The 26795-nt window shown below is 46.7% G+C and overlaps 1 protein-coding gene across 1 annotated transcript; it reads left to right on the top strand.

Moving 5' to 3' along the window:
• The first annotated feature begins 257 nt into the window (after positions 1 to 257).
• On the top strand, positions 258 to 26639 carry LOC149354109 (uncharacterized). Its single transcript, XM_089583060.1, has 3 exons — positions 258 to 434; positions 12429 to 12537; positions 21180 to 26639. Exons 2-3 carry the CDS (start codon positions 12508 to 12510, stop codon positions 22386 to 22388), a joined length of 1239 nt encoding a protein of 412 aa, XP_089439186.1. The 5' UTR covers positions 258 to 434; positions 12429 to 12507; the 3' UTR covers positions 22389 to 26639.
• Positions 26640 to 26795: the final 156 nt, after the last annotated feature.

The raw sequence follows: 26795 nt of genomic DNA on the forward strand, positions 1-26795 counted from the left end.
AATCATAGTGTAGCGCACATTACAATGTTAGAAATTCATGTAATAATAAACAGCAACGAACGTGAGAAATACGTGCAACAGCACTACAGGCGTTCAGAAAATGTTGGTCTAATGCGGTTTAAAGTAAGTGTCAGGGTTGAACTCTACGCTGCCGCAAAACTGAACGTCGAAACATTGTGCTCAGCGGCGCCCTCTGCATAGAGAAACTTACTCTATGCCCTCTGTCCAGCACGAGTGTGAACGCGTACGGTCGAGACGGGGCGCTGCTGGTGATTTGATGTCCCAGCTTGGCCACGTGTATGGTGCCATAAACTGCGCTTTGGCCGATCGTCTTAAATTTCTACGATCAGTCTGACGGCCGCGTGCAGGTGATCAAGGATCAACGCTGACGACCCTGGCCAGTGGGAGCAGCCGCCGGAGCCGACGACAGACTTGTAAGCTCAAAATAAGCACTGAATAATGATGACGATGTGCGCACAAAGAGTCGTCAGCCCCGCCGTGGTGGCTCAGTGGTTACGGCGCTCGGCTGCTGACCCGAAAGACGCGGGTTTGATCCCGGCCGCGGCGGCCGAATTTCGATGAAGGCGAAATTCTAGAGGCCCGTGTGCTGTGCGATGTCAGTGCACGTTAAAGAACCCCAGGTGGTTGAAATTTCTGGAGCCCTTCACTGCGGCGTCCCTCATAGCCTGAGTTGCTTTGGGATGTTAAAGCACAATAACCTAACCAACAAACAGTCGTCAGCATGCCTGTCTAGACTGCTCAAATGCTGCCCTTTTGCACGAAGGAGGGGAAATTTTTAAGCAGGTATATGGCTCTAGAGACAAGGCTTGTGCTGGAGCGAAGCTTCATAGACCCATAATATGGCCTGGCAATTGCACTGTATCAGCAATAGGTGAGCTGAGTGAAGATTTCAGTTTGTTCTGCAGCACATCGCTCCAGCGCTCTAGATAAGTGTGCTGAGGACCGTACTGCCTTTGCAGAAAGTAAAGCTCATGTGGTTTGCTTCTAAACCATGTAGCGGGGCTTTTGTAGCATCCATTGAACTCATTACTTTTCGGGGGGTGCTGACGAGAGCTCTGCTCGCCCTAAGAGGTTTTGGAATGCTGATGATGCATAACAAGGCACATAGCGCAGACCAGAGTAAACCTCTTGGACGCTAAACTTTTCACAGAGGTTGTACTTGATTGTCAAGAGCTGTGCATTAGTGAGGCGTAAAGTGGCAAAAAAACAAACTTTCTGTAGTTACTACACCCATGTACATGTATGGAGTATCGTTAGGATAAGAAGCTCGTACATAGTTCTTAATGTTGACTTGCAGCTGCCCAGAAGCCGTGTCGGCTAGGTGCATCATCATCAGCCTGACTACACCCACTGCAGGGCAAAGGCCTCTCCCATGTCTCTCCAATTAACCCTGTCCTTTGCCAGTTGCGGCCACTGTATCCCTGCAAACTTCTTAATCTCATCCGCTCACCTAACTTTCTGACGTCCCCGCCAACGTTTGCCTTTTCTTGGAATCCACTCCATTACCCTTAAGGACCAGTGGTTATCTTGCCTTCGCATTACATGCCCTGCCCAAGCCCATTTCTTCCTCTTGATTTCAACTAGGATATCATTAACCCACGTTTGTTCCCTCACCCACTCCACCCTCTTCCGATCTCCTAATGTTACAGCTATCATTTTTCTTTCCATAGCTCACTGCGTTGTCCTTAACTTAAACTGAACCCTCTTTGTTAGCCTCCACGTTTCTGCCCCCTAGGTGAGTACCGGTAAGATACAGCTGTTGTATACTTTTCTCTTGAGGGTTAATGGCAAACTGCCATTCATGATCTGTGAGAACCTGCCATATGCACTCCACCCCATTCTTATTCTTCTAGTTATTTCCCTCTCATGATCCGGATGTGCGATTACTACCTGCCCTAAGTAGACATATTCTCTTACTACTTCTAGCACCTTGCTACCAACTGCAAACTGCTGTTCCCTTGTTAGGTTGTTGACATTACTCTTGTTTTCTGCATGTTAATTTTTTGCCCCACCGTTCTGCTCTGCCTGTCTGACTCATTGATCATGCTTTGCAGTTCATGTCCTGAGCGACTTAGCTAGGCAATTTCATCAGCGAATCGCAGATTACTTAGGTATTTTCCATTAACTCTTATCCCCAACTGTTCCCATTTGAGCCCCGCAATACCTCCTGTAAACAGGCGGTGAATAGCATTGGCGAGATCGTGTCTCTCTGCCTGACACCTTTCCATATTGGAATTTTATTGCTGACTTCATGGAGGACTATGGTAGCTGTGCAGTCATTATAGATATCTTTCAATATTTGCACATAACACTCTTCTACACCCTGATATTGCAGTGCCCGCATGATAGCTGAGGTTTCCACTGAGTCAAATGCTTTCTCGTAATCAATGAAGGCTATATATAGGGGTTGGTTATATTCTGCACATTTCTCTCTACCACCTGATTGATCGTGTGAATGTGGTCTATTGTTGAGTATCCTTTACGAAAGCCTGCCTGATCATTTGGTTGACTGAAGTCTAAGGTTGTCCTGACTCTATTAGCAATTACCTTAGTAAATACCTTGTAGGCAACGGACAGTAAGCTGATCGGTCTGTAATTTTTCAGACCGATCAGCTTACTGTCCGTCGCTAGGTGCATATTGAAATGTAAATCTCTGGTATGAGAGCAGGAGGGTTTTAATTATGATCTGGTGGTTCGGAAGCTCGTGTACATGTGGAAATGAACTTGGGCATGGTATTTAACGTGAAGGGAACATAACCGGTGGTCTATAAGGGTAACGGATTAGATTTCAAGAGAAGGCTAGCATAGCAGAGGCTGCAGAAAATTAGGTGGGCAGATGAGATTAAGAAGTTTGTGGGGACAGGGTAGCTGTAGCTGGCACAGGACAGGGTTAAGCAAAGAGCTATATGAGAGGCCTATGTCCTGCATTAGGCATAGTCAGGCTGATAATGATGATGCATTGAAAGGTCATGTGAAGTAATGTCAGTAACATAAATTTGAGGAACCGCCGGCTGAACAAAATTACTCGGAAGGGTGTCTTCACATGCCTTGTATCGATGACGTGCTTGATTGCCTGCAGAGAGCGGAATACTTTGCTTTGTTGGATCTGCACTCTGGGTACTGGCAGGTGCCGATGGCCAACGTCGATCGCCCAAAAACAGCTTTCATCACGCCTGATGGGCTGTATGAGTTTAATGTGAGCCCCTTCAGTCTTTGCAATGTGCCTGCCACTGAGCGCATGATGGACATCCTCCGCCGGCTGAAATGGCAGACATGCCTCTGCTGCATGGACGATGTTGTCATCTTCTCCCAGGAGTTTCCATCTCAACTTCTCCGCCTTGAGTGTGTTCTTCACTTTCTCAGCGATGCTGGCCTGCAGGTTAACTTGAAGAAGTGTCGCTTTGGCGCCCGTCAGCAGACTATCTTAGGCCACGTCGTGTGCAAGGATTGTGTCCTCCCAGACCCTGCCAAGCTCCGCGCAGTTGCTGATTTCCTGAAGCCCACATCTCTGCAAGAACTGTGAAGCTTTCTTGGACTTTGTTCCTACTTTTGCCGGTTCGTCAAGAATTTTGCTGCCATTATCGCCCTATTGACAAAAGTTCTCGCCGGCAGCCACTACTTTTCAGCGTGGTCTCCTGTGTGCAACGAAGCTTTTGCAGTGTTGTGCCATCTTCTCACCTCCCCTTCAATCTTGCACCATCTTGACCCTTCCACCCCAGCAGAACTTCACACGGATGGCAGCGGCATCTTGCTCAGCGGAAACCTGGCTTCAATGAGTACATTGTTGCTTACGCAGGCCACGCGCTCACAAAAGCAGAGGCAAATTATTCAGTCACGGAAAAAGAATGTTTGGCGATTACTTAGGCGACCACAAAATTTTGCCCATACTTGCATGGGCGCCCGTTCGATGTCATAACAGATCACCATGCCCTTTGCTGGCTGTCTTCTCTCAAGGATCCGTCTGGCCGCCTCTCTTGTTGGGCTCTCTGTTTACAAGGTTACGACATTTGGATCATTTATTGTTCCAGTCCTAAACACTTTGATGCTGACACCTTCTTATGCTCCCCTGTGCCCTTTGATCCTGACCCACCATCTATTTCCGGCCTCACACCTTCTCTTGACATAACTGATATGGCTTCTGAGCAGCGAAAGGATCCTTGGATTACTTCTCTTCTGAATTTCTTAGCCAACCACTCAGCGCGCCTCCCTTCTAGAGCGCTCCTTTGTCAAGCTCATCACATTGTCGTGCGTGACCAGCTGCTGTACCCTTGGAACTACCTCCCCGATGGTCGCAAATGGCTGCTCGTGATTCCAAGGCATCTCCGCTCCGCCATTTGTGCCAGTTATCATGACGACCCGCAATGTGCTCATGCTGGTCTGCTGAAAACTTTTACCTGCTTACGCCTTCGGTATTATTGGCGGGGTGTGCACCGTTTTGTCCACCAGTGTGTCCGCTCTTGCCTGGAATGTCAGTCACAAGAACCTCCCACCCCACTCACCAGCTCCTCTGCAGCCTTTACCATGTCCAGCCCAGCCATTCGATCGTGTTTGGATCAACCTTCATGACCCTCTTCCCAGCACTTCCACAGGGCACCGCTAAATCATTGTTGCCATTGATCATCTCACGTGCTATGCGGAAACTGTGATGGCTGTGATGGCTTTGTGACGTAGCCAGTTTCGCACTTCAGAACATCATTCTTCATCACGGTGTGCCTCAGAAATTGCTCAGTGATCAGGGTCTTTATCTGGCGTTGTGGAAGCCCTTCTTTGGGAGTGTCATATCGTTCACCTCACAACATCTTCGTACCATCCGCAGACGGAACAGCATGACCGAGCTTTAACCGGACCCTCGGTGACATGCTGGCAAAGTACATTTCTTCCAATTGCTCCAACTGGGACCGAGTTCTACCTTTCCTTACCTACACTTACAACTCTGCAATGCAAGCCACTACTGGTTTTTCGCCCTATTTTCTTCTCTACAGCGGCCCATACTCCCTTACTGTCCAGATTCCTCTGAATTTACCGCCATCTCTCAAGCCGCTGCGCATGCCAAAGAATGCCATTAACTCGCCCATTCCTTTTACTTGTCACGACCAGCACCGTCAGAAAAGTGCACGCACCACTGCTGCCAGTTTGCTGCCATGTTATCTTCCTGAATCTTGGTTTGGCTTTGGGTGCCCTCCTCCAGCCCAGGCCAGTCCACAAGGGCCCCAATCGCATTGTTCAGCAAACATCCCCAGTTGATTATCTCGTTGAGCCCCTCACGCCTTCGCCTGATCATCACCGCCGCGGCTGTGATATTGTCCGCTTCGACCACCTGAAACCCTCTTACAACCCAGCTATCTATCGTCTCGTGCCCTCCAGGATGACGCCTTTTCACCTCGGGGTTATTGTAAGACAGACAGTTGCGGTTTGATGCCCCAGCGGCCAGTGTGGACGAAAGAGAAAAAAGCAAAAGTCGAAGCTCAGTTTTGCGCTCACGAACACTGTACTACTGGCTGCACCGTGCTAACAAAAGTTGTGGCTGTCCACAGTTAATGTTTGATTTGCCTCTCATATATATATATATTAGTCCGGTCGCTGCTTGCGTCACGAACAATAATGATAACACCCCGTTCCTGTGGCCTTGAGCGTGAATGAACGAACACTACAATGATACGTGGCATTACCCCCCTGCCAAAGAAGCATCGCCTCGATGCTTTAAATAAACACGGAGAATGCAAAACTTCGAGTCCTTTAGCATTCATAATAAGGTTTAAGGCGTATGACTTCTATGACTTCCGGACGTGTGCATCGTCGCTGAGATGTTGTCGTGCCGTCGGGGATGACTTTGTAGTCTAGGTCACCGATGCGGCGGAGAACCCTGTACGGGCCAAAGTAGCGTCGCAGCAGCTTTTCACTCAATCCACGGCAGCGACAAATTGGCGTCCATATCCAAACACGATCACCTTGCTTGTAAGACGTGTCTTGTCAGTGCAGACTGTCATCGGGCGTCGGTTTAGTGCTGGTCTTTAATGCGAAGAAAAGCAATTCTTGTACCTTTGTTTAGATGCCGGTATTCTTCGGTGAAGTTGGTTAGCAGCACCCGGGCTTGGCCATTTCAGATTTGGGCGACTCCCCTTGCGACGCCCAGTCCTCGATCCAGGAGTAACTGGGTGTTCCCCTCAACAACACCTTCGGCAATTTCGATGTCTCCAGTACCTATGCAGGCGAGGACACTTGATCAGGGCGGCATGCTGAATGCTTCGTTGCGGACATTTAAGGCAACGTGATGAGTCGCACTCATCGCAGCAGGTATGGCTTTGTCCGCGGGAGGCTTTATCAACTTAGATCGAAGGTCGATGATTGCCCGATGTTCATTCAGGAAGTCCATTCCCAAAATCACATCTCGCAAGCATTGCTGTCGGACCAGGAAAGTTGTAGCATAGGTTCTCCCGTTTACTGTAACTCTTGCGGTGCAGCGTCCTGACAGCATAATTAATCAGGTTACCACCTGCGGTGCGAATCAGCTGGCCATCCCAAGTTGTTACTTTCCTGAGTTGGACAGCGAGTGGCCCACTCATGACAGAGTAGTCAGCTCCCGTGTCGACCAAGGCAGTAACTGCGTGACCATTGACCGTAACTTCAAGGCCACTTGTTCGCGTTCTCGTATTGCACATTGTCTTCAGTGTCCGATCTCGGCCTCGTCGAGTAGTGAGGCTGCGGTGAACGTACTCAGACTTTATTTCTCTGGGCAGCGGTAAAAACCTCAAGTCTGGCCGTGTCGTCGGTGTTGTCGTCGTAGCTGAGGTATGGTCTTGCATTTTCGTCGATGGAGGATCTTTGTTCTTGTGCTTAGAAGCAGCCTCACCTTCAGAGGCTGCTTTATTCAGTTTAACCTTCAGGGGCTGGGAGAGCGCCCATGCACAGCGTAGCCTCACCTAGGAGACAAAGCGCGGTGATCATGGCGATGGGGAACGTGATAGGGGCTCGGCGATGAGGATTCTTCGCGACGCAAAAACTCCTCGATTTCGGCTGGTCACTGGCTGGGCTGGGGTCGTGGGGCGTCGTAAGAGAACCCTCAGAAGCCCATTCTTCTGTATGGGCAGTGCTGGAGGATGTGACCGGCTTTGCTGCAGTGGAAGCATAGTGGGCGTCATTTCCTCGGCCGTGTGCGACGCTTGTAGGACGGGGGGTTGGGGCGAAAGGGCAGCAGTCCAGCGCAGCTGGCTGAGGGCGATAGGGGCTTGGGTCCCGGTTACTACATATCAGGTCTCTGTCTTTCTGCTGCATTCTGTGATCCTGGATCATGGGCCACCACAAGTTGTAATCAGCGACCATGGCTGCCAATTCATCGCCGATGTTGTTGAAGAACTTCGTTTGTGCACAGCACGGTTCAGACTTTCTATCCCTTATCATCCACATACTAATGGCTTAAAGGTGCACTGAAGAGGAATCTGAACTTGTCTTTTTGCCGCGGGAACTCGATCTACACGTTCCGAGCTTTCTTAGAATCGTCGATTTACTGCCCTGTGTGGCCGATTTCCCCAATTAAATCGGCCACGTACGGTGGGCAGAGTCGACCAACGTGTGGAGCGCCTTTCACCCAGTCCCGTGGCGGCTTGCCACTCTGCCATCTGCGGAGTAATACGTAGTAGTCCGTAGTAGCAAATAGTCCGCGCGTATTTTTATTTCTTCGGACTTATTTTGCGGCTATATTATCTGCGAATGAAACTATTTATTCATGGAAACCTAAAAAAACAAAATAAAGCGAAAGCAAAGCCTCCACGGGACTGGGTGAAAGGCGCTCCACGCGTTGGTCGACTCCGCCCACCGTACGAGGCAGAATTAAAAAAAAAGGCGCGAGCCGGACGTTAATTCGTTTTAATTGGGGAAATCGGCCACACAGGGCAATAAGTCACTGTTTCTAAGAATGCTAGGAACGTGTGTATCGAGTTCCCGCGGCAAAAAGACATGTTCAGAATCCTCTTCAGTGCACCTTTAATTAAGAGAGCAAACCAACCGGACACTCACCAACATGCTTTCCATGTACATCGCCTCCGACCACAAAGATTGGGACTCCATCCTACCTTTTATCAGATACGCATAAAACACCGCTACACACGAAACTACGGGCTATAGTCCATTCTTCTTCCTCTATGCCCTCTCTCCACAGCACACCCTGGATTCTATACTCCCGTTCTCCACTGATGATGACCCTGGCATCGCTGAGATCCTCTGCAGTGCTGAGGAAGCTCGCCAACTAGCCTGACTGAGAACTCTTGCCTCACAAGAGCGCTTCAAAGCCTGCTACAACAACCATCATTGCCAAGTCACCTACCTGTCTGGCGAGTTGGTCTGGTTTTGTCATCTGCTCAGGAAGAGTGGCTTAAGCCAGAAACTGCTCGCGAACTATACCAGTCCCTATGTAAGCTTGGAACAACTCAGTGACCTCACTTAGAGGAATTGTGCGGGTCACCAGAAGAGGCCGATGTTCTGCCCGCACAGAACTCACCCAAGTCATGCGGCTGAAACTTTGTTATCCCCGTGCCGATGCCTGACTTGCCCAGTGGGCTTCGACTGTGATGGGGGAAGTGTTACGGGCTTGAAGAAGAGCTAGGAAGAGCAAGGTGGAGAAAGGGAAATGGGGACGTCGGAGTGTTGTGCCCTGTTGGACGCTGCTTCCCGCTCACCGATTGCAAATTCTCCTGCGTAGATCTTTGCTCCGGCTATTGGCAGATAGCTGTGGATAATGATCACTGTGAGAAGACAGCATTTGGGATATGTTTACTAAAGTGCAGTTGAAAAAAAAATTAATAGTCATGCGTTGGTTTCCCAATAGAGGAAAATCACATTAATTAAGACCTAAGAGGACTGAAAATCCAAAGGTCCAATAGTCAAATGGCTACAAAAAGAAACTTTCAGAAACAGTTTTGCACTGCAGCGAATTTAATTTAGCCACTGTGGTGGCTTGGTGGTTATTGTGTCTGGCTGCTGACCCGAGAGATGCGGGTTCAATCCTGGCCGTGGCAGTCGCATTTCGATGGGGCCGAAATGCTAGTGGTTCGTGTACTGTGTGATGGGGGTGCATGTTAAAGAACCCTAATTGGTCGAAATTTTCCGGAGCCTTTACTACGACGCCCCTCACAGCCCGAATCGCTTTGGGACGTTAAAGCTCATAAAACCAAAATCAAGCTTAATTGGTGAGAAAATAGGCAATGGTCGTCTGCTTTTAACACAAAACTGTGCAGCATTGAATATTTTTCACATTTCCGTCATTGTGTATTGTGTGACCATTTTTCAGGAATATCAAAGCAGGGCTGCTTTAGAATAGTAAAGCCTTCAGCGATCTCCTTCACAGGTGCAGTGCAGTAGCGGTGGAGCCTCCTTACAATTAATTGGCTGTCTCCATGTAAGGAGGCCCCACCACACAGCTAGCAGCTCCTCATGATGAGTGCGCATTATCGACGTGCAGGTCCATGCGGACAAAAGCGAGGGGAACGAACATTTGCACCTGAACAACGAGATGCCTTCTAAAAGAAAAAATGACAGTGATGCATCAGTTAGCATTCGAACCGGCGTGCAGCTGGGCTTGGCTTTCTGGAGCACGGTTGACAGCCGCAGTTCTCACAGGCTGGTAGTGAAGCTCAGAAAATGAAACTACGCGGTGACGGCGCAACTCAAATCGACACTGCCCCCTTTTGATTGCACCTGACCTAGATAACCTGGATGGAGGTCAGCTTGTTGATGCTTGGTTTCAGGAAAGATCTTTTCACCGGACTGCTTTGTCATCCACCCAAGGTTATGGTGCAATGGAAGACCATGCTGGAGTCTGCGGAAAAAAGCGATGAAGAAAGTTCTTATCATGATATTGGCACCTACTTTGTGCAGACATGACCTTGGTGATACGACATCAGAAGAATACCCTTGCCACACGGGCACTTTCAATCCTCATTGGGTCAATGCTCATTGAACTCAATGCAGATCGATGGTTGTCAGACGGCCACTTTCAAGCGCAATCGATCTCGATCCTGCTTGACTCAATGCCGATTCCTCAAGAGTGCTTGAGGTTCCAAGCACAATCGAAAGCACTCTCACTCTCAAGAAGCTATAAAAATAAACACTAGTTTACAAAACAAAACCACTATTATTGTTGTAATTCATTAAAATGCAAGACATAGCATTTTTAGGTGCTACGCCTGCTTATATGCAAGCATATTTATAAATAATCTCAACAGCCTCCAAGCTTCACCAGCAGTGTAGACAAAGATGGCGTTCTCCTGCTCGTCGACACGCAAACTGTGGAGTGAGCGTGAGACAGCCGCTCTCATCAAATGCTGGCAAGACCTCCTAGATGATTTGTGGTGCCAGAACAGAAACGCTGCAGTCTACGCAGAAATCGTGGACAGAGGGGTTGCGGACCCTCGGGTTTCGTCGCACAGCAGCAAAGGTGCACCGCATGTCTGGCTACGGATTTGACTGTCGCTGCTCCCGACTGCACAGTGTTGCCGGAGATCACCATGTTCTGGCTGTTCGAGGAACATTTGGCACCATTAACACACATGAGGGAAACTTCTCAAGGAGCATTGAAAGTGCCCGTGTAGCACCGGATGTTTCAAGCATGCTCGAAAACCTCGATGCAGATAGAGTTCAATGAGGATCGAAAGTGCCCATGTGACAAGAATATAATGTGCCTCAGCCGTAACTTGAACACATAACAAAGCTGTGATCCTACTCTGAGAGCAACTTGCATAGCAAAGACAGAGACCTCCAGCCTGAAAATCAGTATTCACGGCCCTAAAGACTTTTTGCGGATCTTTTGCGGCTGTAGTTAGTAAAGTGGTTACCACTTGATGCGACACAGCTTAGAGATTCAAACAGCTCAGAACATGTTATCACCCCATTAGGCTGATGGCTGCGAGAGTAACAGTCGGCATGTAAACACACAGTGACCTTGTAAGAGGTACAGCTGTGCTTGAAAAGTGTGATCTTAGTCGTGGACTTTATCACATGGCCTGAAGCAGTCGGTGACCTTCAGTCAAAATTGTTCACCTTGTCACTGGCCAAGGCCCTTCCACTTAACAAGGACCCAGAACATCAAGCTCTCCAGTGTGTGCTTGAAAGAAGGAGTATTCCCCTGTATTCAAATATCATGATTCCGGTAGTTGCGGGAATTGTGACTTCGGAATTGTGACTTTTTGTTACGACCACACGACTTTCTTCAGCAAAAACAACTCTTAAGACTTATGCGGTGCACAGTGCCACATGGGCGGCTGGCTTTAAAAAAAAATGGCTAGTGTTAACTGTACGCCACTTTTGACCGCACAGGAACATCATACATTTCACCGATAAAAACTGAAAATTCTTATGTAGAAAACAATATTTGCCGATAAAACCTGGAAGTGGTATTCTGAAATAAACACCGAAAAAAGTCTGTCAAATTTTCAAAAAATAAAAACCGAAAAGTCCAACCCTTATGTGCAACGTGGGGTCAGCGCTGTTGCTATTGCATATAATCACTGCACTGACCTTTGCCTGTTAGCCTTCATTCAACACCTCACAGGTGGAGCTTGTTTGCCAGCAGCGGTGTTCATTCGCGAAATACCGTCGTTCTGCTTGCCTCATGAAAAACTTAAGAGCTAGCTGGGCACCTTAGGTCATCTCTGCCAGTCTGTGAGAAGATGTTTTGCAAGCTTCCCATCATGCCATGATGTTATCGGTGCGTTGTAGATTGCATGAAACTGAGAAACATGCTAAGAGTGAACGGTTAAAAAAAATAAAAATTCTCAATGACAATGAGAGATGTGTTCATTATGTGAGTAAATACAATAGTTTTGAGGTGAAAAAATTATTACATTGCTAATTCCTCTGATCAGGACAACAAATAAAACTAAAAAAAATTCCCCTATACATTGGTTTCAGTTGTTGGCTTTCAGTTTGTCAATGTTATATTACGTTTCATGCATGAATGCAGGAGTTGTATGATGCATTCCTGGCACAAACTTCTTTTCTCTGCGGTGGCTCAGCGGTTATGGCGCTCGGCTGCTGACTCGAAAGACGTGGGTGCGATCCCGGCCACGGTGTTTGCATTTTGATGGAGACAAAATGCTGCAGGCCCATGTATTGTGTATTGTCAGTGCATGTTAAAGAACCTCAGGTGGTCGAAATTATCCAGAGCCCTCTACTATGGCGTCTCTCATAACCCGAGTTGCTTTGGGATGTTAAACCACATAAAAATGAAAGCAAGCCTTGCACTTACATATTTTGTATGTGTGTGTGTGTGCGTGTGTGAGTGAGAGAGATATGTATGATAGGAGTGGCTTACAGTGCCTGCAATGTTTTTTTTCAAGATGAACCCACAACAACTCTCCCAAATGTCTATTCTAGTGCCTACGAGTTCTTGACCACTGGCATGTTGTATATTGCAGGTGCCTTCCCACCGGTGGTCCTTGGTGTGTGGAAGCTCCACACAGCGGTACTTCGTGTGACATATAGTTGATAAGCAAGATGGCATCTTCGGACAGCGCTGAACCCCCTGTGAGACCACATCTGTTGTTTTGAGAAATCTACTGGCTGTATGTCTACTGGTCATGTCCATGTCTTCTGTTTCTGTCTACATCTCTATGTATATTGTGTTGTCAACATCAGTATTATAGTAAGGACATTGCTTGCCCTTACCTTCGATTCTGATGACAGTATTGGTAAGCATTAACCTCTTCTTTGCCCCAGAGAGTTTACCATTCTTCAGGTGTCTAAGAAAGTATTCTTTGGCTGCAAGTACAGCCTATGTAGAAGCATACTCACTCATGGGTTTTTAATGCTCTATTCTGTACTATATTTCTGGGAAAGTTTAATTCAAAAGTAACAAAAATTCCGAAAAATTTTTTGTGCTCGTATTTGAGCCCATTAATTGTTGACCCTCTGTGTCTTCATGTTGCTGCAAAACGGCACATGTGCTCTCATGTCGAATTAAAATGAAGTCACTATACTTCCCAATGCAACACAGTTCCTTCCACATCACTTTTATGGCACAGAAGGCCCCACTTTCTCAGCATGGCTGTCGAAAAGAGGAGGTGGTCTCGAGCAGTGCTTTTCCATCAGCAGCAAATGTCAAATGCCTGGTCTCAGCTCTTTTCTCGTTCTCTGCATTCTTCCTTGGTGAAACAAAGTGTATCAGTGCCTGGCCCCCTCTACCTGCATTAATGACCAGCATTGCTGTGGGTCTCTTTGTTGCACGATAACGAGGGGTTGTGTCTTCTCATGAGGCCGTGCAGGTGCACCTTGACCTTATTTATGTTGAGTAGGCAACGGGACATCAAGTTGGATCATCTCATCATCGAGAGTCAACAGTGGTGAGCTTGATAGCAAGATGGCCACTGCTTTTGAATATGACTGCCGGATCAGCTTTGACAAGCTATATGCTTGCCTTGTCATGCAGCCTGTTGCACCATCCATCCTTTCCACCACAGTACCAACTGCTGGAGACCCTGATGTAACAGCCCAGAAGGCACCGAAAGTGCTCCAGTGTGCGCCTCATGGTTCACATGGTGCTGTAGAAACTCCAGATCTCAGCCTTCTTTAGCGATCAAACAGGCTGGCAAGGCTTTTAGTTCCAATACTTAGCTGCTATTCACAGCCGCACAGCACTACTGAAGATTGAGTGGTTCAAATATTTGCACTTGTACCTGACTGGCCACTTGGTGACTGAAGGGGATTGCAACTCTTTAGTTGAAACCATCACTGATCGCTTCAGACGTTGCGGCCTCCTCATGGATGAGCACCTGAACAACCTGCTGCCTTTGACCCCCCCCTCACAGCTTGGAGGATGTAGTCTTCTACAATGACACCAATTTCTCCATCTTGGAGGGGCTTGGTATCTCTGCCAGCTGTAACACTGTAGGGCTCCATTGCGTCTCGATTGAGGCCTTCCTTTGAGACCTGAGTATCCCCCTACGGAGTCTCCAAATTTATCCAACACAGGACCAGATCGAACAGACAGAGCAAGGCAAGTTTGAAAGGTTCTTTATTATCTTCAAATTCAGTGGATATTGGGGAAAAGGGATGGCTTAACAACCCTGTGGATCTACCCTGCCATCTTCTGAAAGGGAGAGTCTTGGTTCCTGTGAAAACGAGCCCTCCACTGTGCACTTAATTGCATTGCATGTCTAGTCCACTTCTCTCTCTCGTCACCTTTGTCTTCTGTGCACCGGCCCATTCCATTGGCTTCTGGAACATGTACTCCGTGTGCTTATTGATTAGAACAAACTTGCTTTTAGTGTTCGGCACTGCAGTCTGGTCGGGGACATAAGCTGCTGTGCCATAAGCTTGTGAACTGGCATGAGCAAAAAATACAGCTTAGTAGCCATACCCGAAGGCCCCTGTGCACCAGGAATTTCATGCAGCTAGTTCGTCTTGTGGTAGCGGAGAGTCTCACTGGTGATGTAGTTTCCTCAGATCTTGGAAAGAGCTTTGCTTGAATGCTGATAGGGGTAAGAAAGCCAAGGGGATCACAGTTTCTTGTGAAAGATTGAAGTAGCATCCTCCAGGTGGCAGGCAGGCAGGCTTGGTGGACACAAAGGCATGAAAATCATTTCCATTTACATATACCATGCCTTCATCTTAGTTCCAGAGGAGCGGCAGGACTTCAAGTATGCTTTGATGCTGAAAATAAAGATGAGGCACCGATTCGTCTGTAGCAAGTTCCAGAACATATGCAGCTTGAGCGTTGCACTTCCGTGAGCAGCATCAGCTGAGGGCCTGATTTCAGCTCTTTTCTTGCTTACTGCATTTTTTCAGTGCCAAAGCCTGGAGTCAGCATCTGTCCCCCATGACCTGTGGTCCATGACTGCAGGTCGCGAGGGTAATGGAGCATAGTCTATGGAGCTGGTCCATGACCTGCAGTCATGGATTGCTCCGACATCACTGAGGGTCCCTTCGTTCTCCAATCATAAGAGTCATGACCTCTCTTAAAGACCTGCTGCGGGAATAAGCCACATCAGTGGCTGACCTGCCACAGCACCTTAACTGTGTGTTAAAGAAGCAACAGAACTGCCACCGATTCAATCAATGCATCCTTGTTGAAGATGATGGCAAGGTCAATGATGGAATGGTTGGTGCCTTTAATTGCAAGTTCAAGGTCAGCCTCGTCAAGACTTGCATTTGCCTAGCCACGCAGCCCGTCCCACCAACTGTCGTTGGCACCACACTCTTGGCTACCACTGACCACTGCAAGCGCTGAAACTTATCTCCAGGGTGCTCCCATTGTTACGCAGAGCTCCTCTCCCATGTGTGCAGTGCTACTGAAACCCCAGACACCAGCATCCTTCGAAGACCTCAAGGGTTGGTGAGGGTTTCTGTCCCGGGAAGCAGCTGCACGAATTTCAGCAAATCATTGGTAGATCACCCAAATGGCGACTTAGTGCTTAAAGGGCAACTCTGGGGGTTTTTCGAACATTTTGAATTGATAGTCACGTCACATTCCTTAAAGTTCTTCCTCTTCACGAGTCGTACCATTTTGAAAGAGCATAAGTGGCTAACCGAAACACAGTCCATGGCCAGGGACGTGATGCAGCGATGACGTCACAAAGTTTACTGGAAAAACACTTGTACACACATTGAATGGCTGCAGTAGCTACTGAAAACGATGAATCCTTTCACAAAATGCCTGAGACAGCCTTACACAAGCCTCACATTTTTGTTAATGAAGTGGGGAGTGCGTATTAACGTGCAGAAAATGTTTGTGACGTTGAAAACATAGTGTTGTCGTAGAAATAATGTGAACTGATGTTATAGAAATAAGAAACTTTAAACCCGATTTGCACTAGAATAAATTGTGGCATGGTTGCCAGACCTGGTGGAAGAAGTAAGGAATGAGAGAAAAACCTATAGTATGAGCTTGATAACCTTGAAAAACTGCAGGAGCTGCCCTTTAACAGTAGTAAAAAGAATGCTTATGTGGATGCCACCCTTCAGATGTAGTCTTTGTGTCTACAGCTTGGCTGTGCTCAAAGGACTGCAACGTAGCCTGCAAGCAAGCCAATGCTCTGCTGTAGATGGCAACAAGCTCATCCTAGTAGCATGGGTGTCGCTGACCACAGAGTGCTGCACCGCTCACCAGTACAACTCAGTGTTGCCATTGTGAGGTATCGTGACTCAGTAGAAAATAGTCTTGACAAAAGGCTTAATGGCATGGCACCCCTCAAGCAATGCTTACGTCTACATAGACAGTTTGGTTTTGAATGTTGTACTTCAGTATTTTCATCACAAAAAAATGGATGCAGGAAATTTACCCGTCTTCCTGACAAAAACATGGAGCTAGAATAGACAGTGGCTGATCTGGGAGAGCTGGATTTTTTATTTTCAAGGGATGCAGCCCTATCAAGGTTGCTCCGTAGTGTGTACAAGAAACTCGGTTGGCTCCCTGGAGCTCTGACTCTCTGGTGGTTCCTTCCTTGGATATGCCTTTGAGGGCTACCAACTCGGGTTGTTGAGCCCGCACACTTCTTTGCTCACAGACCCCTATTCTCTGTTATTATAATTAGTGGGATGTACAGGTCCCCTCATCTTCCTTTTCCAGTTCCACCATAGCATTTGTCCCTGCATCAGCGATGCAGGCAGAGGCTCTTTCTCTTCTTGTTTGTTTATTGGTTGCACTATATGTCGGTCCCACTCTGCCTCCCACCCCTGGCATGGGCGGGGAACTTATGTTTTTATTTCTTTTTTGGTACTCTGCACACAGTCTGCCCCCTGTCCTCTAGCTCTTGTGCCTTCATGTTTCTACATTTCTGGCACTGTGAAGTGCCACCAGTTAGTGCAGCTCACCATCTTTGTCAGTCTCCTCTTCCATGTCAAAAGTGTGCAGCTTTTCTGCCATTGTAGCATACTCGGTGCCAGAAAACACATGATAAGATGAATGGATTTCATCATCACATTTTCAGAGATGTCATTGAGGTTTAGGAGAAAGATCACTTAGCTTTTGTTGTTTTTTTTTCTGTCAAGAGAGTAGCGGGAGGGCATTTAGTAAGAAATTATGGCCTTCCTTACACCTTTGAAACTACAGTGTCATTTCAGTGTATTTAACCCATTCAGGTGTCTTGTACACAATTGTGTAAGCGGTAAACTTGCAGCTTTTTCTGAGAAACTGAAGCACTTAACAGTGATTTCATTATTTCAGTCAAATTGAGCACCCTTCATGCAAATAAGTTGCTTTTTTGTACCATGTAGCGAATGCAGTAGATAATATTTCACATAAGTGTGAGCTAGGTAGCACTTTGTCCGCCGTTTTTGTGCAGACAGATTTTGCCGCGAGTGAAAAGTCGATGGTTTTTGTTCAATTTCGAGCGTAATGTGAATCTTCGAAACTCAAAGCGATTCCACGATCCCTAGGGTGTTTACCTGACACATGAGAACATTTCGATGTTATTATTTCTAACAAATCTGACACTTTGTACAGAATTCTCCACATCGTTGTAAAAATTTATCGGCTGGTCTTTCACGTTCGAAAAGTAACAAATTCCCTTTCTTGAGGCCTGAATATACTACTTAGGTGCACAAATAATTGATTTCAGTAAAAACAAAAAATGGCGCCTGAAAGGGTTAAAGCTGTGAGTAGCCAAAGGCTGCACTCTGCCCTGCCACCATTCAAGATTGTGGTGCTTATGCATTAGCTCAGTTTCAGTCGCTTTCCTTGAAGCGCTTTCTCTCCAGCATTTGTGTAGCATTTTGAAAGCTGTGTTATTCCCTAATTTAAGTTGCTGAGAAATTCTGGCATGGTGTTCATCAGGTAAATTTTCAGTGCTTATCAAATCGAAGGAAGATCATGGTTGGGGTATTCGTTGGATCGTCCCTTATTAATGCGCTAGCATTAGAAAGTGGCAACCCACCCTCCAGGCTACAAACGAACTTTGTATACTGCCTCGGATATAATGAGCCTTAGTATGCCACCTTGGACATAACGAAACTTAGTATAATGACTTTTTTGTGTTTACCTCGAATGTACCGAACCTAAGTATGCCACCTCAGTTATAACGATTTTCGTGTGTTGATCACAGGTATAACAAACTTTTGTTATACCTGTTGGAGAGAAATAACTAGAAGAATGAGAATGGGGTGGAGCACATATGGCAGGTCCTCTCAGATAATGAATGGCAGTTTACCAATATCCCTCAAGAGAAAAGTATACAACAGCTGTATCTTACCGGTGCCGGTAGCAGGGAGCGGCAGAGAGGTAGGTGGGCGGATGAAATTAAGAAGTTTGGGGGGATGTGGTGGCCGCAACTGGTGAAGGACAAGGTTAATTAGAGAGATATAGGAGAGGCCTTTTTCCTGCAGTGGGCGTAGTCAGGCTGATGATGATGATGATGTATGCTATCTTGGATATACGAACTTAAGTATTCCAAGTCGGATGTAATGAAATTTTGTATCTTTACCTTGGATGTAACAAACTTAAGGTGTTTGTTGATCTTGGATATAATGAGCCGAAGTGTACCACCTCGGATATAATGTATGTTTCATTCGTAATGCACTCAAACAATCGACCGAGGATTGCCTAAGAGCTTTCTTGAGTAAGCAAGATACCACAGTGCAGCCAGACATTATACTGAATCCTGTGGCTATGGAGACTGCAATAATTTGTAGCTGAACCAGTTAACATTAACAAATGCTGGTTGTAGAAGTGGTGTGTCAAACCAGAATCTTGCAAAAGCTGCTGCCAGGTTATAGGCTAGGAAAGTAAGGTATAGCAATACATAAATTATAATAAGTCATGCTTAGAACAACCTTTGAGCTGTATTATGTGAAGGTCCTTTATGATTTTGGGATTGCCCAGCCTTCGCAATCGTTTGGTGTGAGGTGGCTCATGTGCAGTGTGTCTAAAGAAGTAAGGCCGTTTTACTTCCTGGAACATCTCTCCCTTGGCATAGCGCATTTTTCAAAAGAAGGCACATTGCACTTCTGTGCCTCAAAGTTTGGCACAGAACCATCCGCTATAAGGGGTGAGCAGAAGGGCTGTTGTTCTGCCATGAAAACTCTTGCACAGGGCCTGCTCTTGTGCTAAAAGCATCGTAAGAAATAGTGCTACTTTAATTAATTTAGTGGTGGAGTAGAGTGTGCTTAGGTAGTTCAGCTTGGCCATTTAGTTTGCATATGTGTAAGATGTATTCTAAATGCAAGTTCGATCCTTTCATTGTGCTTTTGTGCATGTTCCAGAACACAACAAGATGTCAGTGATGCTTGAGGTGATGCATGCCAGTCTCTGTTCAAATGGAAGGCTGTGCCCTTGAGTTGATGTGCCACTGGTGTCACTGTAGGCAGCTCTCCCACAGTGCTACACAAAGTTTCATGACTGTCAAGAAAGATGAGGAGACTACACTTGAAGGTTGAAGCATCATCTGCTGACATAAATCTCGCATGCAATGCCTACCTTCTGTTGGCATCATATCATGTGGCTTCAGTTAACCACAGCTGCTTAGAATCAGCCCCTGTTGTCTCTATACTGGAATGAGCATTGTGTTGTCCGGCACTCCTTCATGTTTGCCCCAATCGGAGTCTGTTGTCAGAGATGACTATAAAGTTAGTGGCATATTCTGGTAGAATTTTCACTGTGGTGACAATTGCAAGAGGAGAACTAGCAGTTTTGGCTGGAAATTTCTTTTGAAATTGACAAGGAAAGTCAAGCCAAAGCTGAGGGTGGTGCCACGCTGTGTTCAAACTTCGTAGCTGTGGAAGTAGTTAGGCTGTGTTGTGTGAAGTGGGGACACTATATTTTATAGGTTATTTTTGTTGCCAAACTCCTCAGGTGCATTGATTTTTTTCTCTTCCAACTAGCGGACATTAGCTGACAATGACATTGCCATCGGCAGTACTGCTGCTGGCAGAAAATAGTACAGATGTATACAGTAAATATCCCCAGCCTTAATTTATTGGTAGGTTTTTTGAAAACTACCTTAGTGCCTTCAACTTTATTTTTAAAAAAAAACATGACACATTCATTATTGTCATTGACTGTTGCCTAGGCAGTGGGTAGCTCGTGTCTGTAAAATTAGTGTGTGCAGATGCCAACTGCCATGGGTAGCAACGTTCCCATGTCGAAGAAGTATTTTAAACATTTTGCTGAGTTTCTCATTATCACAGCTGGGCATACATTTATTTGGGCAAAAAGTTTTTGACTGCAGGTAAGAAAACATGGTTGACATAAGTGAGTACTCTGTCCTATTAACACTACTGCGATGAAGCCAATTTCCAGCTGCCACATGGTGGCACTGTTGAAAACACTGAAAAACAGGCTAGCACAAGTGTAAATTGGTAAATTGTTTTTTTTGAGGAATGGAAATGGCACAGTATCTGTCTCACATATATCGGCGGACACCTGAACCGTGCCGTAAGGGAAGGGAGGAAGGTAGGAGTGAAAGAAGAGAGAAAGTGGTGCCGTAGTGGAGGTCTCCGGAATAATTTCGACCACCTGGGGATCTTTAACGTGCACTGACATCGCACAGCACACGGGCGCCTCTTGCGTTTCGCCTCCATCGAAACGTGGCCGCCGCGGTCGGGTTCGAACCTGGGTACTCCGGCTCGGTAGATGAGCGCCTTACCACTGAGCCACCACGGCGGGTGCTAGCACAAGTGTCATACAGTTTTTCAGTATTGCCTGGAGGTAAAGCTGGCAGTGCTGCATTTCATCTACCATTGAGAGGCACTGGAGGGTCAGGAGGATGAGGTTTTGTACTTTGCTTTGGCTGCTGTTGTGCAAAAAATGTGGATTCAGCTGTAACAGTGTGACTCTTCTCACCGCAAACCTCAAAGGAATACTGTGAAAGCTTCCATTCCAGCCCAGTGCCAAACTTTTACTTGTGTTCAATGCATTGAAAAAGTGAAGAACGCAGTTTTGAAATAATCTGTGCCCAGAGGACAGCATAGCGCTGTAACTGCCAATGTTGAGGTACAATCCATGCTTTCAGCCTAACACCGGACAAGCCAAACACAAAACCTCTCCTTCTGGCATTCCGTGGTGGATGAAGTGCTCGTTAAGAGACTGGATAGTGACAAATGATTGTACATATCAGTGATAGGGTTTTTGTCATTGTGTATTAGGTGCGCCTGTTCAGTGTTTGTGAGTGGTAGCGAACAGGAGTACTGCGAGAGGCGTTCAGTGATGCCTGGGGGATGGCTGACCGCTTGTGCAGGCAGCGGCGGCGGAGGAGGATCACTCGGTATTGCAGCGTCCCATCGAGCTGGGCGTGCAGGGCGTTCGCCAGATCGTACAGTGCATGGCCGGCGGCAGCTGTGAGGTCAAGGACGTCCTGCTGCATGAGTGCAACGTGCTGTTCGAGTGCAAGGTTTGCCACAGCCTGTTTCGCAGCCTTGCCAACCTGTTGGCCCACAAGCGTGTCTACTGCACCCAACACCTGTGCGAGGCCATGCCACTGTGCGCCTTCACCTCACCCGAGCCCATCAAGCAGCAGGAGCAGCTGCACGTGCAGCTCTCGCCTATCGCGGCCACCGTGAATGCCGTGTGCCAGAGCCGCTGCGAGCCTGACCAGAGCCCCACCTGCGCCACGGTGGAGGCGCAGAGCGGAGAACAGCAGCTGGGCCGGGGCCCCTCGTCGAGCCAGGCGTCCTTGTCGCGCACGAGTTACCTCTCGTCACGCAGCGACTGCGACCTGTCGCGGCTGGCATGCTTGAGCTGCGACACGACATATACGTCAGTGAAAACACTGTACCTGCACATGGTGTCGCTGCACTCAACCAAGCGGCGCTACCCGTGCCCGCTGTGCCGCACCAGCTTCGTGCAGGTGTGGGGCGTCACGCTGCATCTGATGAGAGCACATGGCCAGACCAAGGAGCAGGTTGTCAAGCTGCGCAACAGCATCCGCGGCGACGTCCAGCTGCGCAAAAGCCGGCTCCAGCACATGGTCGACTGCCTGCTGCGCAGCAACAGGGCGGCCGCTTGTGGACGCTGCAGCCGGCCCTCGTGCGCCTGCCGGCTGCCAGAAAGGCCGGCGACAAAGAAGGCGGCCCGCAAGGGGATACCACGCCGACGGGGAACCCCCACTGCGACGGTGCCAAGCATGACTGCCAACGTTGCGGCTGAAAACAGTGCTGAAAACAGTGCTGCAGCCATGCCGCTGGCAGCCAGGACTCCTCTGCAGCGCGGCGGCATCAGTGCGACCCCGAGCGGAAGCAGCGCCGGCAACAAGCGCGTCTCGCCCGCCATAGAGCGCATCGATGTCGACCGTCTGGCCTCGACTCGCTCTCCACGCTGGTCACCCGCTCGGGTGCCTACCCCAAGAGGCCGCCACCGCTGGAATCTGAGAAGTAGGGAGGGGGGCCCCCGCGATGGCTACACCCGCTCTGGTTGCAGATTCGTGGATGCTGCACTTCGTCGAGCATGAGCAGCCTGAGCAGCCTGCATGAAGATGCCTTAGTGCTGCCTCTCGATCCATTGTGTGTGCAGCTAGATATTCTAATCATTTATGGTTCGCGAACTGCGGCCATCGTACACTGCTTAGTGGGACTGTTAGTGGTCACAGTCGCCACGTGGTGATTGTCTAGTCGGCTTCCGGTGCATGGAGGTTCATTGCCTTAACTGCTGCAATCTCGGTGAAAGAACTGCCAATGAAATATATTACGGGCACACTTGTGGAGGGGTCGCATGGAGGAGCTCCTGTGGAGGGGCCGCATGTGTCCAGTGCCAGACCTGGCAGAGCGTTCATAGCATTTTGGATCTGTTGGGCTGCTGTAGAGCTGCTACTCGGACTCAGCATACAGCAAGGCTTTTGGTGCTTTGGAATGTTTGCTTATCTTTATTTACAGTTCTTTGCAGGTCATTCTTGTTTGGTGACATGCTAATGTAGATGTCATTTGTTTTGTATGATAGCTTAAATGTGCATGCCGTGATGACATTCACTTGCAGTAGTGGTAAACATATGGTAGCGTACCAAATCCATACCAATACGTACATACCAAAGAATTTCAATACATACACTTAAATATCAGGCATGTAACAGTTAATCACTTTATACCACTGTGCACAAGAAAACCAGCACATGGCAAATAGAATTTTTATAGTAACTTAGTGACTGCTCCGCTCCCCTGCAAAAAAATTTAAAACTCAAATGTATTTCAATATAGAAAGTAGAGATGTGGTATGAAGGTAGGCATACCACACATCAGAACAGAATGAAAGGAAGGGCGTGTGTATTGTCCTCAGTATGGCTTGCACAAGGCAGAGCCAATGATAATTACTTAAAGTGCAAAACTAGCTCCGGTGAGCCTCCAGTGAAAAAAGTTTCAGCATCTTGGGAAGAGACCACAGCTCGGGACTTGTGAGGTGCTTGAAGGGAGAGGCATTTATTGGAAAAGTAGATGGCTACTAGAAAAGGAGAGAGTTAGCTGGGAGTTCTTGTGGTGAGGAGGTCGCCTTTTTGTTGTAGCTCACCATTCTGGTCACCACTTTCTTTTGCCATTTCATCTTTTGTGCATACAGTGTCTGAAGGCATCTGCTTCAGGTATGGAAAGTAAATGTCTCCAGGGCAAGTACTTTTCTGGAGTTGGTGGCGCATCTTCCACGGTGTCTTCATTCAGGTGTTATCAGTCTTATTATAAGTGTTAATCATTTTGTGAAACATCTTGATTGTCAGTGCTACAAGTCATTATTAGAATATCTCTCCATCAAGCTCTTTCTGGAATAAATTTCTAGCAAATATGGTTCTGATGCCAGCGCTGTTATAACGTGTTTTCTCCTCTGGCAGCACTTTTTCTAAGCTTTTCAAGTATTAGCCACTATTTTTTTATTCTTATGTGCATTTGACTTCCAGTGCTTTGTTACATTTGATGAAAGTTTCATTGTCACTGCTACTAGAGAAAAAAGCTTCTCTACCTGTTCTGGACATGACAATCAAGGCAGATGCTGATGGTGTGTGCACTGATGGCTGTAATAACTTCACTTGAGTTTCTTAATTCCGTACTAACTACGGAACACAATCAATTGAGCATCAGATCATGTTGATGTGTAATTCTCATCCGTTTGTAATAGATGCAGCTAAAAATAGTTCCACGCACAGGGGTTTTAAACGCATCTGTTCGTCTTTCTTTTTGTCTAACGTTGTGTCCTAACAAAATGCTTACTTCTGGTTCCGTTTGATGTAACCCTGCTGAGGGGAGTTCTGTGGTGCGGTGGCCTCATAGATTGTTCATAGTAGGATGTCGTGCGGTCTGTGTGGCATATCGTGTGGTCTGTATGATATGCCATACAATTCGTATGATATGTCGTGCGGATGGAGTGGTGTGTCGTGCAGATTGTGTGGTGTTCTGTGGTGGATGGTCTGTGGGGTTGTTGCGTCGTAGAGCTTTTTTTTTTCAGCAGGGAATGCTGTATCGGTTCGAACAACCGTAATGTATTGCTTTACTGTACCATTTTTGTATATGATTTAGTGTGTATTATTATTTTATTATCTGTATATATTTACAAGAACTGTTTATGATGCGTCTGTTTTGTAAGCGATGGCAAAGACAGCCTTTTGTTGTTGTACAATGCAATACCGCTCCTGCTGCTGTACCCAGGCGAGGACAAGACCCAGTCAGGAGGTTTAGCACCTCCTTTTGTCTTGCCTCGTGGGCAATACCTGTATGTTGCCCGAAGGAGAAAAATAAACAAAAAAAAAAAAATTCAGTCATCTCCAGCTATACTTTAGTTCAAAAGTGGTGCATAACACGTCTTAAAAGCTCTCTGCATTGCTTTGTATTTGCAGTGCTGAAGTATTTCCACATCAGTTAGTCGGCACATTTATCAACAGCCTACCTGAGTAAGGCACTGCATTCTTTTTGCATCACACCCATGGCTTCTTACATTTTTGATGACACTGACTAATGCTTCTGTACCGTTCAGTGCATTGATAATTGTCGGCTATAGCAGTTCAGTTGTGGACATTTACAGGAAACTTGTTTCACAATACGTTTTGCTGGGCAAGTTGGAAGTAATTCATATTGTGGACCAGTGTCCACAATATGAAACTTGTTTCACTGAATTTCACAATTTCAAAAGAGCTTCACTGCCATGTATTGAAATTTTATACTGATCAGAAGGGCTTGTTGCAAACAATTATATGAAAAGCTGCTTTTTGACCTGGGGAGTTTGACTCTTGGCCTTGTTTCACTCTGACTGAAACATCTGGATGTAGCTTGTTGTAGGTTGCTTTTTCCATAATCCTTTGCATCAGTGTAAAGAGCCTTTGACCACCCTCTGGTCAAAAATGTGTTACGCCGAGGTAATGTGTTGTCATCCTTGGAACACACAGGCACAGATAAATTTTTGAAAACAGTTATAATAGTGAACTGACACCTGCCTTGATCATATAATTTCCTCGTGTTTCTCTCGTTTCATGCTGTCTTTGAGGTTTTCCTTCCTTCCACCTGGCTGACTAGCCTGAGCAGACGAAATTTCCCTTCTCCTATTTTAGCTCAAGGCAGATTTAGTCACACACCTGTATCATAGCCTCTCCTTGACAAGTACTCTTTTCTTGATCTTTGCTACTATGAAAATTTTCGTCTTCCATGTGCTTTGTTTTCTTTGCAGCCCAAAGTTGTAGGTTGTTGCTTTGTTCATTCTTGGGAGTCAGAAGTTTACGATTGACCTCACATTGAAATGGGCTCTGCCATGTGTGCCTAATTCAGAAAACCTCCGGTAATCATTCAGCATGTGGGGCAGCACAAAATGGTTCACCGTGCTTTGTGGTAAATATAAATATCAGTGCTCTAAAATGTTTAAGTGTGAAGAATATATGAATGACGGACCACACAGAACACATTAAAGCATTCATGGACTAGTGACAATAAACTAAAAATTTCATTTTTGTATGCAAATATCTGCATGGAGACTATGTGATGCCAGAGAAAGTATGTCATTGTGGTCTATGTTGCCACATTGTTCGCACCTGCCATTCACCTGCCAACCAGGATAATTGAGGCCATAATGCTATGTTGCTAGACGCTGTGAACCATCATAGGCTACCATTAGAGCTTTGCAGGCCATACTAAGTGTTAATGTACAAATTCATGTGGCATGAACATGTGACATAATCAACCGTAAACCAAACAAACTGCACAAAATCTAAGTTGTAACCAAACTTAGATTTGAAAACATATCTTCAAACGATTAAAAACAGCAGGCATGCACAAACATTCAGGAATGGCATGATCTGAGTTGTAACCAGACTCAAATTTCAAACAGTCTTCAAACCTTAAAAACAGCAGGCACGCACAAGCATTCAGGAATGGCATTATCACATGAGAAGCTGTATTACCATGAGCACCCATTATACTTCTTTGAGAGGTAGAGGCTATGCTTTCATTCCTGGTGGGAATGAAATAACAGCTGAGTAGATGTGTAACATTCATTTCTTTCCATCTGCCTTGCATTGTCATTCTCTGTTCCTTAAGGAAGTCAATGCACTAACTACTGGGTGATGGTGTTTAAATGTTCCAAGCTCTTTTTACTGCACTTCTTAATGCTTGAGTACTCGACTTGGCAGTGTTCACTCAAACTCCCGGTATATTTATAAATGCAACAACAGCACACAGTTATTTTGATTTCGGATCGTGTTCAAATGCTTCTAAACTTTTTAGATTAAAAAAAAAACGAGCGAGTTCATGTTTCTGTTTCGTTTATGAAGTTAGTAATGTAAGTTTGCTTTGTATACGTCTGAATTTTTGTTGCTTTTTTCATCGTGGAAAATATATTTTTCGCCGCCGGATACGCAGTGGTATAGCGAACGCTATAAAATAGCGTCCTTCGTACTGCC

Source organism: Amblyomma mixtum, chromosome 3 (assembly GCF_055824585.1).
Source record: "Amblyomma mixtum isolate Tamu chromosome 3, ASM5582458v1, whole genome shotgun sequence".
Lineage (NCBI taxonomy): Eukaryota > Metazoa > Arthropoda > Arachnida > Ixodida > Ixodidae > Amblyomma > Amblyomma mixtum.

What these genes read in the sequence shown, in the direction of transcription:
- LOC149354109 (XM_089583060.1), top strand. Translation starts at nt 12,508, where the DNA reads ATGGCATCTTCGGACAGCGCTGAACCCCCT. An exon ending in CGGACAGCGCTGAACCCCCT is followed by an intron (nt 12,538 to 21,179) that starts GTGAGACCACAT and finishes CCGCTTGTGCAG; the next exon opens with GCAGCGGCGGCGGAGGAGGA.